General features: G+C 43.1%; 1 protein-coding gene across 1 annotated transcript; it reads right to left on the reverse strand.

The window, feature by feature from the left end:
• Positions 1-6043: 6043 nt before the first annotated feature.
• Positions 6044-14513, reverse strand: LOC132338984 (olfactory receptor 10C1-like). The gene is made up of 3 exons (XM_059869037.1): positions 12193-14513; positions 9001-9195; positions 6044-7526 (listed from the first exon to the last, which is right to left on the reverse strand). The coding sequence occupies exon 3, from the start codon at positions 7272-7274 to the stop codon at positions 6336-6338; it is 939 nt and encodes a 312-aa protein (XP_059725020.1). The 5' UTR covers positions 7275-7526; positions 9001-9195; positions 12193-14513; the 3' UTR covers positions 6044-6335.
• Between the last annotated feature and the right edge of the window lie 61 nt (positions 14514-14574).

The following is a 14574-nucleotide window of genomic DNA, read 5'->3' on the forward strand; positions in this document are numbered from 1 at the left end:
TAGAGACAGACTGTCTGTCACAGGTGATGGGTATTTGTGGTGGTGTTCACAGGGGTCCCAGGATGAGGGAAGAGATGAGAATCTTGGCTCCATGTTTCAGAAGGCTGATTTATTATTTTATGATACATATTATACTAAAAGAAAATTATAAACTAAAACTATACTAAAAGAATAGATGAAAGGATTTCCTCAGAAGGCAGGAAAGGAAAAAGAATGGAATGATAATAAAATCTTGTGACTGACCAGAGAGTCTGAGACAGCTGGACTGGGATTGGCCATTAATTAAAAGCAACCACACGAGACCAATCAAAGATGCTCCTGTTGCATCCCACAGCAGCAGATAAATCTTGTTTACATTTCCTTTCTGAGGCCTCTCAGCTTCTCAGGAGAAAAGATCTTAATGAAAGAATTTTTCATAAAATATGTCCGTGACAGGTATTGGAAAATTATTGTAAATAAAGTACAGGTAGTTCTTATGATAAAAAGTTAACACCACCCCAAGGGCAGGGACTGTGCCACAACCTGACCTGCTGGACAGATCTCAGCAGGTCAGAGAAAGAATGGAATGGATGAGAGAAAATAAATAACCTTGAAAAGCAGAACAGACAAATCTTGACTTCTTTGGTCACGGGGCTGGGAAAAAGAGACTTTCCAACACCTTGGGAGCCATTTCAACCACAGAAACCCAAGAACCTCTAGCATGGTAAATCTGCCTCAGCATGGAAGTTATGGCCTCTAGATATTTGTGGTCTCTAAATAGAGATTCATGCTGTGGGTCAGGTTTGACAGGACCAGGGCACAGCAAATCCAGGCTTCTAAAAAACTTGTTATGGACATGGCTGAATAATGAGTGGAAATGGATGTACCAGAGCAGGGGAGCAGGCTTTAGATTGGGGTAGTGGGGAAAATATGAGGCCAGAGCAGGTTGTGGTGCAGAAGTGGGTATAACTAAGGAGACAGAGGTGAGCCTTACCACACTGTTCTCCACTGCCAGTGAACTTTGCAGCTGCACACAAAGGCATCTCCAGAAATGCCTCCAGCAGTGCTTGTGACACAGTTCTGCAGCTCTGCTGAGCCAGCCCCACACAGCCTCCCACTGCTCCTCCTTCCACAGCAGCAGCCCCAGCAGTTGGCATTTGTCACCACATTTCTCTTCACAGAGAAAAGCAAGGCACAGTTCTCCCCAAGAATATTTCTGGGTTTCACATTCTCTGAACCTCAGAGAAAGGGAAAACACAATTCTTATCTCACTTGCTGTGCCTGTGTTTGTGCCACAGCAGAATGCAATGTGGAGATTGCTTACCCACAGTGATGGTGTTCTGTTTCCTTGGCCTGTCAGGGCCAGGTGTGTGTGTGTGTGTCAGGACTGTCACTGACAGCCACGAGATTCTGTGCAGTGTGTGCAGAGCTGAGTGCTGGGCAGGTTCAGTTTAGATGCAATTTAATATAGAGTAATATAGTATAATAATTAATTAGCCCTGTGATATCCATGGAGTCAGATGCATCATTCCCTATAGTGTATATAGTAATATAATAATAAAAAGTATTAAGTATAATAAAAATAATAAAAGTAATAATAATTAATAATAAAGTAATAAATTAAAAGTAATGTAATATAGTAATATAGTAATAATATAGTGTAGTATAGTGTAATATATTAATAGTGTAATATAGTATAGTAATATAGTAGAGAATAATATAGTATAATTAAGTAATTAATTAGCCTTCTGATGAGATGGAATCGGATGCATCATTCCCTGCCCTCGTCAGGGGGAGGGACTATATTGTAATATAGTAATAATATTGTATAATATAATGTAATATAGTGTTATATAGTAATAATATAGTGTAATAAAGTGTAATATTGTGTAATAATTATAGTAATAATATAGTGCAATATAGCATAATATAATGTAATATAGTGCAATTTAGTAATAATATAATGTAATATGGTGTAATATAGTATAATATAGTGTAATATAGTAGTAGTGTAATATATTATAGTAATACAGTATATTAAAGTAATTAATTAGCCTCCTGCTCAGATGGAGTCAGATGCACCATTCCCTCCCCTCGTCGGCGGTTCCCTGTCAATTCCATAGGCATTCCTGTCTCCAGGTGGTGCCTGCAGCACAAATCCAGCAAATCCAGGCTGCTGCTCCCATCTGCTGCCCGTAGTGTTCATTGCAAGCCTCTCTCTCCCTGCCTGGGAGGCAGCAGCAGCAGCTTGAAACAATCTTCAGGGGTGCTCTGCACTAGGGAGAGCTTAAACAGAACTTACACTATGGATGTGATGCCTCAGGTTTCAGCTTTTCTATTTTTCAGGTTCTGTGATGCCTTGGGAATAGCTGAGAATTAAATCAAGAGGATCAAATCAGACAGATTTACCAGAAAAAGAAAATTACATCAGACTTCTGCAAGCAAGTGATGTTAAAAATGTATAAGTTTATGTCATCTTTACCCAATCATTGTAGTTAAACATTACTAGCCTTCCTAAAACAGTATATAAGTGTTTGTATCCCACAATAAAATTGGATTCTGATCACCAAATCAGTCTTCCCTGTCTCTCCTCATCCCTGACAGGTTTCCTTGCCCCTTCCTGGCCAGCAGGGAAGGCCTTGGCTCTGTGCAAGCACAGCTCAGCAATGAAAACCCCTAATGTTTACATGGAATTCTGGGGAGAAAAAGGGAATCAGTATATTGTTAGGAGAGGAAATATTTTCATCTCCCTCTTCATGTACTGGTGGTGGTGAGAAAGAGGGGGTTTGCTCTGTGTTTGCAGGACACTCAGTGATGTTTTGCTATCACTGTGCTGGCCATCCAGGTGAGAATATAAAGTGATAAGAAAACCACAAAGAGCAAAGGGTGCAAATGAGAGCTCCCAGAAAAACCCAGGAGTCTGAATTCACTGCATTTCACACTGTGAGGCACAGGGCACATCCTGCCCTGCTTGTTCTATTGCAGATATTTTTGTTTCACACCAGAGCATGTGGTTTTGAACCTGGGAGCAATAGCTTTGGTTAAAGGAACTTACACCAGGCAGGAGCAGTACCCAGATCTGTCTCTTGCTGGGAAGGGATTCTTGCTGCCCTTTGCTCCCTGCTCCTGGGATTTGTTCCTCTCTGGGCAGAGCTAAACCAGGTCTCTGAGCAGGCAGGTGCCTGTTGGCCTCACCAGCACAATGCAATGTCCTGACAGCCCCTGGGGCTGTTCTGAAGTTTTAAAAACTCCTCCCTCTCTCCAGCTCTGATGTGACAAGGGTGTAGCACCAAAGGAGAGGAGTATTCCCAGCCTCATCTGGGTTTGTGTTGATGTGAGCCTGCCATCCCTTCAGGAAAGGAAACATTTGTGTTTGGTAAAAAGCTAAGAGCAATTAGCTGGAGCTAACAAGGACTTCTGCAATCAGACTGACTCCTGAGATTCAGAACTTTCCTAGCTGGTGATTTGCCCTCTCCCCAGTTCTCTACAGCCCAGTATCTCCCCTGGGAGGGGCCCAGCTAAACACAAAGGCCTAGTTAAAACTTGGTGAAGCTCTGATGCCTTGGGACATCTGCACTCAGAGTCTTGGAAAGAAACTTCATGGAGAGGAGGGAATAGGCACCAGGGATGTGAGCAAGGGCACAGGGGAAGAGCTGGAGAAACTAAAAGCCAAATAAACTCAAGACACTTATAATATCAATGATGCAGAGATGCTGCAGTGAGTTCCTGATCTGTCCCAATTTAAAGTCAAAATAATCTGCTCATTAGCACAAGAGTAATTGTCTTGTTTCAGAGCAGGTTTGCTGTGAGAGCTGGGGCTCACAGCCACTCTGTGCAGGGCTGGTGGCAGAGGGCAGCTCTGGGGGACAAACAGGCTCTCAACAAGGTCACAGAAGCACTGAAGCTCCTGAGCTGGAAGGGCCCTGCCAGGACCATCCATCCCAGCTCCTGGCCCTGCACAGGACACCCCTGGGGTCACCACACGTGTCTGACAGCATTGTCCAGCACCTCAGGAGCTCAGGTGGACTTGGTGCTGAGCCCACTCCCCTGGGGAGGCTCTTCCAGTGCCCAAGCACCCTCTGGGTGAAAAGGTTTTGTTGATATCCAACCTACACCTGCCCTCAGTCAGCTCCAGCTGTTTCCTCGAGTCCTGTCACTGCCATGAGGGTGAAGAGATGGACAGATGGACAGATGGACACCTGCCCCTCACTGCCCCTCAGGAGCAGGGAGCAGACCACAAGGTCTGACCCCAGGGTCTTCTCCTCCAGGCCTACAGAGCTCTTTCAATAAACAGAACAATTTCAAGAATCTTCTCCACAGGAGTAGTGCACATGATCACAAATTCTGTCATTGTCCAGTGGAGGGTCTCAAAGATGATGAGAATTCCTCTTGTGAGGCCAGGCTGAGGCAGCTGGGGCTGCTCAGCCTCCAGAAGACCGAGAGGGGACCTTATCCCCATGTAAAAGGATCACAGGGAGGTTGTCAGTGATGAGGAGAGACAGGGAAGACTGATTTGGTGATCAGAATCTGATTTATTTTGGGATACAAATGCTGAATCTGATTTGTTGTGGGATACAAATGCTTATATGTTGTGGGGTTGTGAAGGTCCCCAGGACGAGGTGAGAGATGAGAATTGACTCCAAATTCTCAGAAGGCTGATTTATAGTATTATTATATTATATTATATTATATTGTATTATATTATATTATATTATATTATATTATATTATATTATATTATATTATATTATATTATATTATATTATATTATATTATATTATATTATATTATATTATATTATATTATATTATATTATATTATATTATATTATATTATATTATAAGAAAATTCTATACTAAGACTATACTAAAGAAAGAGAGGAGACATCAGAAGGCTGGAAAAGAATGAATAATAAAAACCTGTGACTGACCAGAGAGTCTGACACAGCTGGACTGGGACTGGTCATTAGTTAAAAACAATTCACATGGAACCAATCAAAGATGCACCTGTTGGTGAGCAGCCTCCAGACCACATTCCAAGCAATCAGATAATTATTGTTCACATTTCTTTTCTGAGGCTTTTCAGCTTCTCAGGAGAAAAATCCTGGAGAAGGGATTTTTCAGAAAATATCATGGTGACACATACACTATTTTAGGGAGGCTAGTAATGTTTTACTACAGTGATTGGGTAAAGATCACATAAACTTACACATTTTAAACATCTCTTGCTTGCAGAAGTCTGATGTAATTTTCTTTTTCCTGTAAACCCATCTGATTTGATCTTCTTGCAATCTTGATTTAATTCTCAAAGTTCTGTTTGCCCTTGCCAAAGCATCCTGGTATCAAATCCCTTGTGCTAAGCAGGTCCAAAGTCCATCATCTGCCTTGTGTCCCCCAGCATCCCCAGAGGAGGTTGTGAAGCAGGGCATTCCCCCCACAAGAGGTTATCTGTTATTTGTCAGATAACTCAAACAAATTCTCCTGTAGAGAGGTTCTTTGGGCCCATGGTTATTGGTTATTTTGGGGTTAATACTGGTCTGGCATCTCCCAGCTGCCCAAAACCACCTTGCTGTTGGAATTCATGTCCTTAACTTTCCAATACCACTCCAGTTTTGAGGATTTAATACAAAGAATTGTATTAACAGTTACAGAGCTTTACAGTTGTTAGGTTCTTCAAATGCCTAGACTTGGTCTAAGATGCTTAAAACAATTTCTCTAAAATTAAAGAAATATCTGTGAGGCAGTGGGGCAGGAATGCAATTTTGCACATCTCTTTTTTCCCCCCCAATAACAATCTCAGAAGTAATAATCAGTACTCATTAATTTCCTGGGCTCCACATTGTAGCCTGAATTATGTCCTCTCCCAGAGAAATTTACTAAACACTTTCAGGAAATAAATGCAAATGGATGAAAACTTATTCTTCTCAGTTCTTTCAGTAAAATCAGGCTCCTGAATATTACTCTTATGTTCAAAAAGTCAGAAGTGTGTAAAACAGAATTTTAAAGTTTCTGAAAAACAGCAAGGAAAAGAAAAAGAAAGAAAAAGAAAAGGAAAAGGAAAAGGAAAAGGAAAAGGAAAAGGAAAAGGAAAAGGAAAAGGAAAAGGAAAAGGAAAAGGAAAAGGGGAAAAGTAAAAAGAAAACGTTTCTTCAGTTAAGAATTTCTTAGGTATGTGGAAAAAGTTTCCTTCCAAAATGTGAACATAGCTTCTAACACTCCCTCTTACAGCTGAAAATCTCCATTCTTCTCCCTCTTTCCTTCCAAAAGCTGAGGTGTATCTGGAAATCCATTTCACTGAACAAGAATTTGGAGTGAAAAATACCAGTACAAACACCTGAAACACCCCAAATATTCCATTTCATTTCCACACTAAATTAATTTTTCTCCATTTTTTCTTCAGGGCTCCTTTCACCTCCTTATTCCTCAAGCTGTAAATGATGGGATTCAACAAAGGAGTCAGCACAGAATAAGAAAGTGAGAGGAATTTATCCACAGCTGCACAGTAGGTGGATTTTGGCCTCAGATACACAGAGCCTGCAGAGCCATAAAACAGAGTCACAACCAAGAGGTGTGAGGAGCAGGTGGAAAAGGCTTTCTGCTGGCTCTCAGCTGATGCCATGTGAAGAATTGTGGAAATAATATGAATGTAAGAACAAAGGACCAGCAAGAAAGGGCTGAGAATAGCAAAGACAGCCACCAGAATGACCTGGAGCTCCCTGGGGAAGGTGTTGCCGCAGAGCAGGTCCAGCAGGGGCTGAATCTCACAGAAGAAGTGGTTGATGGCAGAGCCACACAAGGGTGAGCTGAAGGTGATCAGGGTGTGACTCAAGCCCACAGCAGCCCCACAAATGTAACTGCCAGCAACCAGGCTGCTGCAGACCCTGCTGCTCATGATAACTGTGTAGTGCAAGGGGTGGCAAACTGCAGAATAGCGATCGAGGGACATGGCAGCCAGGAGGAAACATTCAGCAACTCCAAAGAAAAGGAGGGAGAACATTTGCATGGCACACCTTGTCTTGGAAATACTCACTGTTCCCACCATCAGGTTCTCCAGAATGGCTGGGATTGTGGTTGATAAAAAGCAGATATCCAAACAGGACAGCTGAGTGAGGAAGAAATACATGGGGGTGTGAAGGGTGTTATCAGTGTTTATTGTGACAGCTATCACTGTGTTGGCCACCAAGGTGAGAACATAAAGAGATAATAAAAGTACAAAGAGCAAAGGGTGCAAATGAGAGAGTCCAGAAAAACCCAGGAGTCTGAATTCACTCAGTCCACTGAGGTTCCCAAGGATCATCCTTCTTTGGTGTGGCTGAAGCTGCAAACAGCCAGGCAAATCTGCAATCAAAATACAACTGCCTGCTTGAACAGACAAAGGGATGGCTGGAATCTGTGGTAAAATATCTTCTAAACAGACTATAAAAGTTTCTAAAGGAAATAAGGCAGCCTTATGTGTTCATTTTTGTCTCTATTTTTGATAGATTCTTCTTTCATAGCATTCATTTGCATATTCACTACTGTCTTCAAATGCTCAGCTGGCATTTTTACCCTGTAGAAAAAGAAAAACAAATTATGGCAAATATCTTTTTATGGACTAATCAGTTCAAGTGACAAAATCATCAGTAGCAACATTTGAATATAACAAAGGTAATTTCTCTGTTACCTGTTGTGGAGTGTGGTGGAAGAAGAGAAAGGGAAAAAAACCCCTAAATTATGAGGTCTCCAGAAAAGTTTTCAACCCTGAGCACTGTGCAATGAAGCAGAAGAGAGGCTTTTCCACAGCTCTTTATACTGTATTTATATCTATTTACAAAGTCCACTGAGACTGGCTGCTGCTGACTGGAGCAATAAGGAAGAGTTGTTAGTGGTTGGATAAATATGATGCAGTTGTTTGAGTTGACTCACAGCCACCTCTAGTTTTACATCACTTGGAAAGCATTTCCATATAAACCCAGATATATACAGAAATGTCAAGATCTGGTTTTACTTTGCAGTAATAATTTTTACTTCATAAAGCAGCCAAATTAATGACAGAACTGCCACACAGGCTTACAATACTTCTGCTTTCTCAATAAAATTTGAAGGTGAAGCAAAGATGCAGTCCACATTCATCTGGGGATAAGGGACAAAAGACTCACTCATTAACAATCCTAATTTTTATTGTTAATTTTGTTTAATTTTAATTATTTTATTGTTTAATTTTAATTATTTTATTGTATCTTATTAAAATATCTTTTTTATTTAGCTGTTGTTTGGTTCATTGTGTGGCTTCCTATTCATATCCATCAGCAGCCCCACATTGTCTCTCTCACCACAGTGCCCCTTTCAAGGCCAAAGAGATTGATTAAAAGTTGAATTACTGGCTGACACTCACATTTCCAATGTTAAGACATCTCATCCAGTCTGATCCTTTTTGCCCTGGCTGTAGGACTGTCTTTGCCCACTTTTATCCTTAGTCACAGACTGCAGTGACCTCTGCATCACAGCCATATCCTGGGAGCAGCAGAAAGGGATTTTCTAGGGGAGAACCACCTCACTGATGTGTCTTCTGTATGGTGACAGCTTGAAAGTGCAGTGTCTTTGTTAAAGAAAACAGAAACTTAATAAAGACAAAGATTATTATCCACAGAGGAAAATCTCTGAGAAATCTGAAGGGCCTCTCTGCAATGGTAGGATGTGTTCTCCCACTGCAGGCCTTTCCTGCACCATTGATTAAAAATAATAAAACCAGAGTGAGACACGAGTTATGCACCTGTTCTTTCCTCCTGCCAAACCTTTAAAGCCACTTTCCTGTTTCTCTTTGTAGTTTGTCTCCACATCAAATTTTTATCCCTTAATTCAGGCAAGATCAGGCCCAAAATCATGAAAGGCCAAAACATAACAGATTCAAATAGATGTGCAAGTGCTCTGTAGGTCTTTCTTTACAGTTTGTTCTGACAGGAGAAGCAGAGAAAGAGTTGTGTTGTACCTAAAGAGTGAGAAGAATATTACTGACTCCCACAACTGCAGCAGCCAATACCCACCAGACCCTTTTCCTCTGGGAACACAGAAATACTTCAGATTTGTGATGGGGCTGTTCCAAAACACATTAATCACAGATTTCTCCAACTGGCAGCTGAGCTACTTTATTTTATTTCATTCTTCTGTCTGTTCTTCCAGATGTTGTTGTCCTCTGGCACCTACACAGGCAGGGCTTCTCTTTCAGGGAGACTTACAGCCTATGAAGTAAAAATGGAATAGAAGATCAATTCCAAGATATTTTTGTATTCTTGAAAAAAAAAAAAAAAACTAAACTGGTACACCTAAAACATGCCTGGGAGAAATGTTATTTCCTGGGGTGCAATCTACATTATTTGGCATTTTTTGCATGGTGCTGTGGAGAATATGTGGGATTATCTGTGTTCACTAGGTAATTCTTTCCTGGAGTGGACCCCATCCAGAGAATGAACTCAGAAATTGAACTGAGCTTTAGGGATATTCATCAAATCTCTCTCTTCTCCTTGTGTGTTGGGTGTGTAGACAACTTTGTCCCATGGGATTAAAGATGGCAAAGCAAATATATTTCTATAAATAAAATGAAGTATTTATTTACATTTATTGCAATGATTAAGCAAAATAACTCGATCAGAATTATTTGTTACATAGCATAGGTAGCCATAACTACTAGTACAGTCTAGTGCACTAGTTTTGAAGGAATAGAGAAGCAATTATATCAAATTTAGCAAAACAATTATTAAGAGAGGTTGATGTTGTTAGCATTCAGAAACACATAATCACAAGAAATGATTCTATGCAGGTGCTTTTACTAAGAGCTCTGGGTGTCAGGGGTACAAACCCAAATCTGACTCCAACATGGATTCAGGATGAACATGCTTTTATATTCTACTGTCATAAAACTTTCATGTTAATTAATAAACTTACATTGTTCTATTGTATACACAGATTTCAGCCAAGCATGGCCTCCTTAGATTTCCAACATAGCTTCTCATGATTCTTCTTATGATTATACAATAATTATATTTAATTACTAAACAATCATCACATCTAACAATTATATCATTTATCATACTACTTATGCAGGTGCAACACAAAGCCTGACATTTCAGAGTCTGTCTTGACATTTTCCCAGCATTTTCACTTCACTGTAGGTGTAAATGTTTTCACTATCAATGTTACCCATGCAGCAACCATGGGCAAACCTATTTGGCTCAGCCTTGAGAAGTGACCTTAAGGGTCTTCCCTACTCAAGGGAGGGATCTTCACCTCCTTAGAGAGGTCAGCTATAAGTTCTCACCATGCACAAGTGGAACTGCCCTTCTACAGCATAACAGGATTGGCTGCCAGTCTGATAGATTTTAGATTTTGTCAGGTTTATTCAGAAAAATATGCTTTGCTGCTGAAAAAGGTGTTAGAAGTGTGACACCTGTGACTCTCATTTCCCTGTGAAGGCCTGGACATCCCTGTTGCCCCTGCCCTCAGATCAGGTAATGTCTGTTTGGAAGTGACAGGACTTTACAAATACATTTTCTAATGAATTTTTTAAATTAAATTTTCTAATTATTTGTTTTAATTAATCATAACCAGTGTAATTTTCCACTCTGTCATTTGCCACTGCAGCCAACGTTCAGCAAGGTTTGTTACAAGCTGCTACAGTGGGAACACAGCTTGGGAAAGTTCCTGAAGATTTAAGTTTTGCTAAAACAACTGTAATCAACCTTGACATGCTTCAATGGTCTCAGAGCTGGAAGAGGGATTTATTGCTGAAGCTGGACACAAGGAATGCAGAATTTATGAGCCATGAGGCCATTGTGCAGAGCCCTGAGATAAAGAGGCAGCTGACAAAGACAATTCACTGTAATCCCATTGTCCTGGTTTCAGCTAGGGTGGAGTTAATTTCTTCTTTATTTTCTTCTTTAGCTGCTGTGTTTTTGATTTGGAATGAGAATGGTGTTGATAACACACTGAAGTTTTAGGTTTTGCTAACTCATGTTTATCCTGAGTCAAGGACTTTTTGTTTCCTCTTCTTCTGCTCTGCCCGTGAGGAGGTTCCCAAAAGAAACTGGGAGAGAACACAGCTGGGACAGGTGACCTGAACTGCCCAAAGGGACATCCACACCCTAGAGCATCATGCCTGGTATATAAACTGGGAGGAATTGCCCAGAAGGGCAGCTGATCTTGATCTGGGATTGCTCTGCCATCAGTCAGCAGGTGGTGTGCAATTGCAATTGCATGTGGTCCCTTTTCATTATCATTATTAATTGCTACTATTGCTGTACTTGACTTTATTTTCAAATATTAAACCGTTCTTAATTCAACACACAAGTTTTACTTCAAATCTCCTCTCCATTCCGCCAGTGTGGGGGGGAAGAAGAGGTGGTTGAGCAAGCAGCTGCGTGGTGCTTAATTTCCATCTGGGTTTAAAACACGATTCCTCTCTCTATCTGAGAAAAAGATAATAAAAAGACTGAAAATATGGACTGATTAGCATGCGAAGCAAGAAGTCAATGACTAATAGAAGACAGAAAACTAATTAATGAAGAGCATCATGCAAGTTGTAGCCAATGAACATTAATTGCTAAAATGTATAAATAGTGCAAAGTTTTGAAAGAGCCTGTGCATGTTCAGAGAAGCACTGTAATAAAATAATGTGTGCTTTCTGATACTAAAAGTAGCATTAGAAAGCTTAGTTGATCCTGATGTTTTCAGTGACAGTGGTGGGTGTGATGCTTTGGTCAAGCTGCTCTCAGTGTTCTTTAGCACTAAAAACAGGAGCCCCTCCTTGCTCAGTTCCTGGTAAGGTGTAAACAGCTGGAGCTGCTGTGTCCCTGCTGACAGCCCATTCCTCCAGACTGCCAAAGCCCTGTCCCCTCTTTAACAGGACACACTTTAACACCCTCCTTCTCAGAGTGTGGACATTCCTCCCTTGAGTGGGGACAGCCAGCAAGGTTTCACTTTGAGGCTGAGAAAAAGAGACTTGTGCAGGGCTGTTGGCAAGGGTGAGTAACGTCAGTCTCTAATTAACATTTATTTTTCTACCTTTTATATAATTGCTTCAATATTGCTTCCAGATACTGAGCTATATTAGTAGCAATAGCTATCTACACTGTGAACAAAGAATTCTAATTGAACCCTTTTTAGTCTAGCCATTAGCATCATCATCCATGTAAATGAATCGTTCCCTCTTGTGTGAGAAGGTGTGTAGAAAACAAGGACACCTTTGCTAAAAATCGCAGAGCTAATCTTCCATTCTGCTTCAGCCAGGGCCATAATCTGACTGCAGCACTCCCAGGGTGCTCTGAGTGCTTGTCTAACACACATCTCTGGGCCATGGAAACCCTCCTCTTCCTCGCTGGAGGCTGCTGGGTGCAGAGCACAAAGCGGCTGCGGAGATCGTAGCCCGGCTGTGAGGATCTTCTCTGCTCTCTCAGCCTGGGGCTGGACTGCTCCCGAGCAGCCCTGAGCACGGGAGCTTTCTTCAGCCTGCTGTCGGAGGGCCCTGAGGCTGCATCATCCACTGGGGCTGTGTCACGACGTGGAGGACTCGTTGTCCCCCTGTTCCTCTTGCCCAGGGAGGGGCGGTGTGTGCGCTGCACCGAGCGGCCGCGGAGGTCCCAGCCCCACCGCGGGCATCTCCTCTGCTCCCTCCACCTCGGCGGGGTTTGCTCTCTGAGTATGGCAGCCTGCTTCAAGCTGGTGCTGGAGGGCTCTGGGTCTGCTCTGTGGACATGGTCATGACATGGAGAATTTGTTGTCTGCCTCCTCCTCCTCTTCCTTGGTGAGGGCTCTGTGTGCTGCACAAAGCGGCTGCGGAGGTTGTAGCCGCCCCACACGGATCTGCTCATCTCTCTGTGCCTCAGCAGGGTTTGCTCCTGAGCAGCCCTGGGGGCACCAGCCCCCTGCAGGCTCCTCCTGGAAGGCCCTGAAGCTGCACCATCCTTGGGAGAATGGCCATTACTGGGAGGGTTTGTTCTCCTCCCTGCCGAGGGGTCACAGTCCGTGGTGTCCACAAAGCAGCTGTGGCCATCCCTGCCCCACTGCGGGGACCTGCTCCAGGCCTGCTCCCTGCCAGCACCCTCCTCCTCCAGCACTGTGTCCTGCAAAGAGAGCTGTGGAGAGTTCCTGCCCTCCTCTCCTCAAAGGGCCAGAGTCAGTGGGGAACCCCCAGAAGTTCTGGGAGGGGACATTTCAGAGCCCCCAAAGGCTCCTCTGGAGGGCTGCCAGGGCCACAGCGCCAAGGGTGCACAAATGGGATGGATGCAGGTGGGATGTTTGAGAGGAAGCAGCATTGTGGCTGTGAAGAAAGCTGCAGGGTGGGAGGGTGTCCCTGTCCCTCTGGGAGCCTGCTCAGGAACCCCGGGCAGGCCCGAGTCGGCAGACACCGCGGGAGCAACCCCGACATGGCCGACTGTGGGGGGACACTCTCTCGTGCCCCGAGGGTGCTGAGGGCAGCCGGGCCAGTCACCTTTGCAGCAGAGGAGACACCAGGGACATCGGGGGAGGAAAGGGCCGACTCTTAGCAGGGGTTAACCCAAGGTTTTGTTCAGGAGCTCTGGGGAGCTCCTGCCCCTCAGGGGGCCTCCTGCCGAGAGCCCCGGAGATGTGCCAAGGTTACATTTAAAGGGAGGAGGAAACCAAAAGCAGATAACATTCTACCATCCAATAAATGACCCAAAGGGACAGGTAGTGGGGGATAGACATTTGAGCCATGGCCTCTGGCTAATTGCTCAATGTCTTGAACCGAAGCTTCGAGATGGAGGGGATGGGATGCTGAGTGATTGACAGAGAGCCAGGCTGGGGATTTGGGGATGATCTCATCAAGGGAGAGGAATTACATAGGTAAAGGGAAGGAGGTACAATTTGGGGTAAACTATTTGGGAAAACTATGGACATGCAAAAACCAAAACTACTTCAAAGTATTACAGAGTATAAAAACACACTACAACAGGAGGGGAAAAAGTAGAAATGCTGAAATCTGTCAGAACCCAGGAAATCCCTCTGGCTGCCCTGGAAGGCTTGAGCCCCTGCCCAGGGGGCTCAGAGACCTTGGCACAGAGCCCAAGACCCCTGTGCCTTTGATCTTGACCCATAGAAAAACAATGACCAACCTTTATATGAAGAATGACAAGTCAAGAGAGTTTAAGTAGAATAATAGCTTGTCACAGGGTGAAAAATAGATTTTTGAGGTTTTGAGAATGGGGGCTTGGGGTTCCAAGATGGAGGAATTTGGGCTTGCCTTGTCCTTTTTCCTTCTTCATCCTAGCCTCCATCTTCTGGGTGATGTTGGCATTTTTTGATTGGTTTAGAGTAGAAGCTCACTGTCTAACATGGGTGACAGGTATTGGGAAGTAATGGTAAATAATGTACACGTAGCTTTTAGTATAAAAAGATAACACCGCCTCTGAGGGTGGTCAGTGTGCCTCTGTCTGACCTGCCAGACAGACCTCAGCAGGTTGGAGAAAGAATTTTATAGCTAAGAAACAATAAACAACCTTGAAAATGAGAATAGAAGAGTTCTGACTCCTTCTTCCACTGCTGGGCTGGGAAAAGAGACTTTCTAACACATCTTGGGGTCACTGTGAGCAGCAGAGATTCTGAGA

Source organism: Haemorhous mexicanus, chromosome 28 (assembly GCF_027477595.1).
Source record: "Haemorhous mexicanus isolate bHaeMex1 chromosome 28, bHaeMex1.pri, whole genome shotgun sequence".
NCBI lineage: Eukaryota > Metazoa > Chordata > Aves > Passeriformes > Fringillidae > Haemorhous > Haemorhous mexicanus.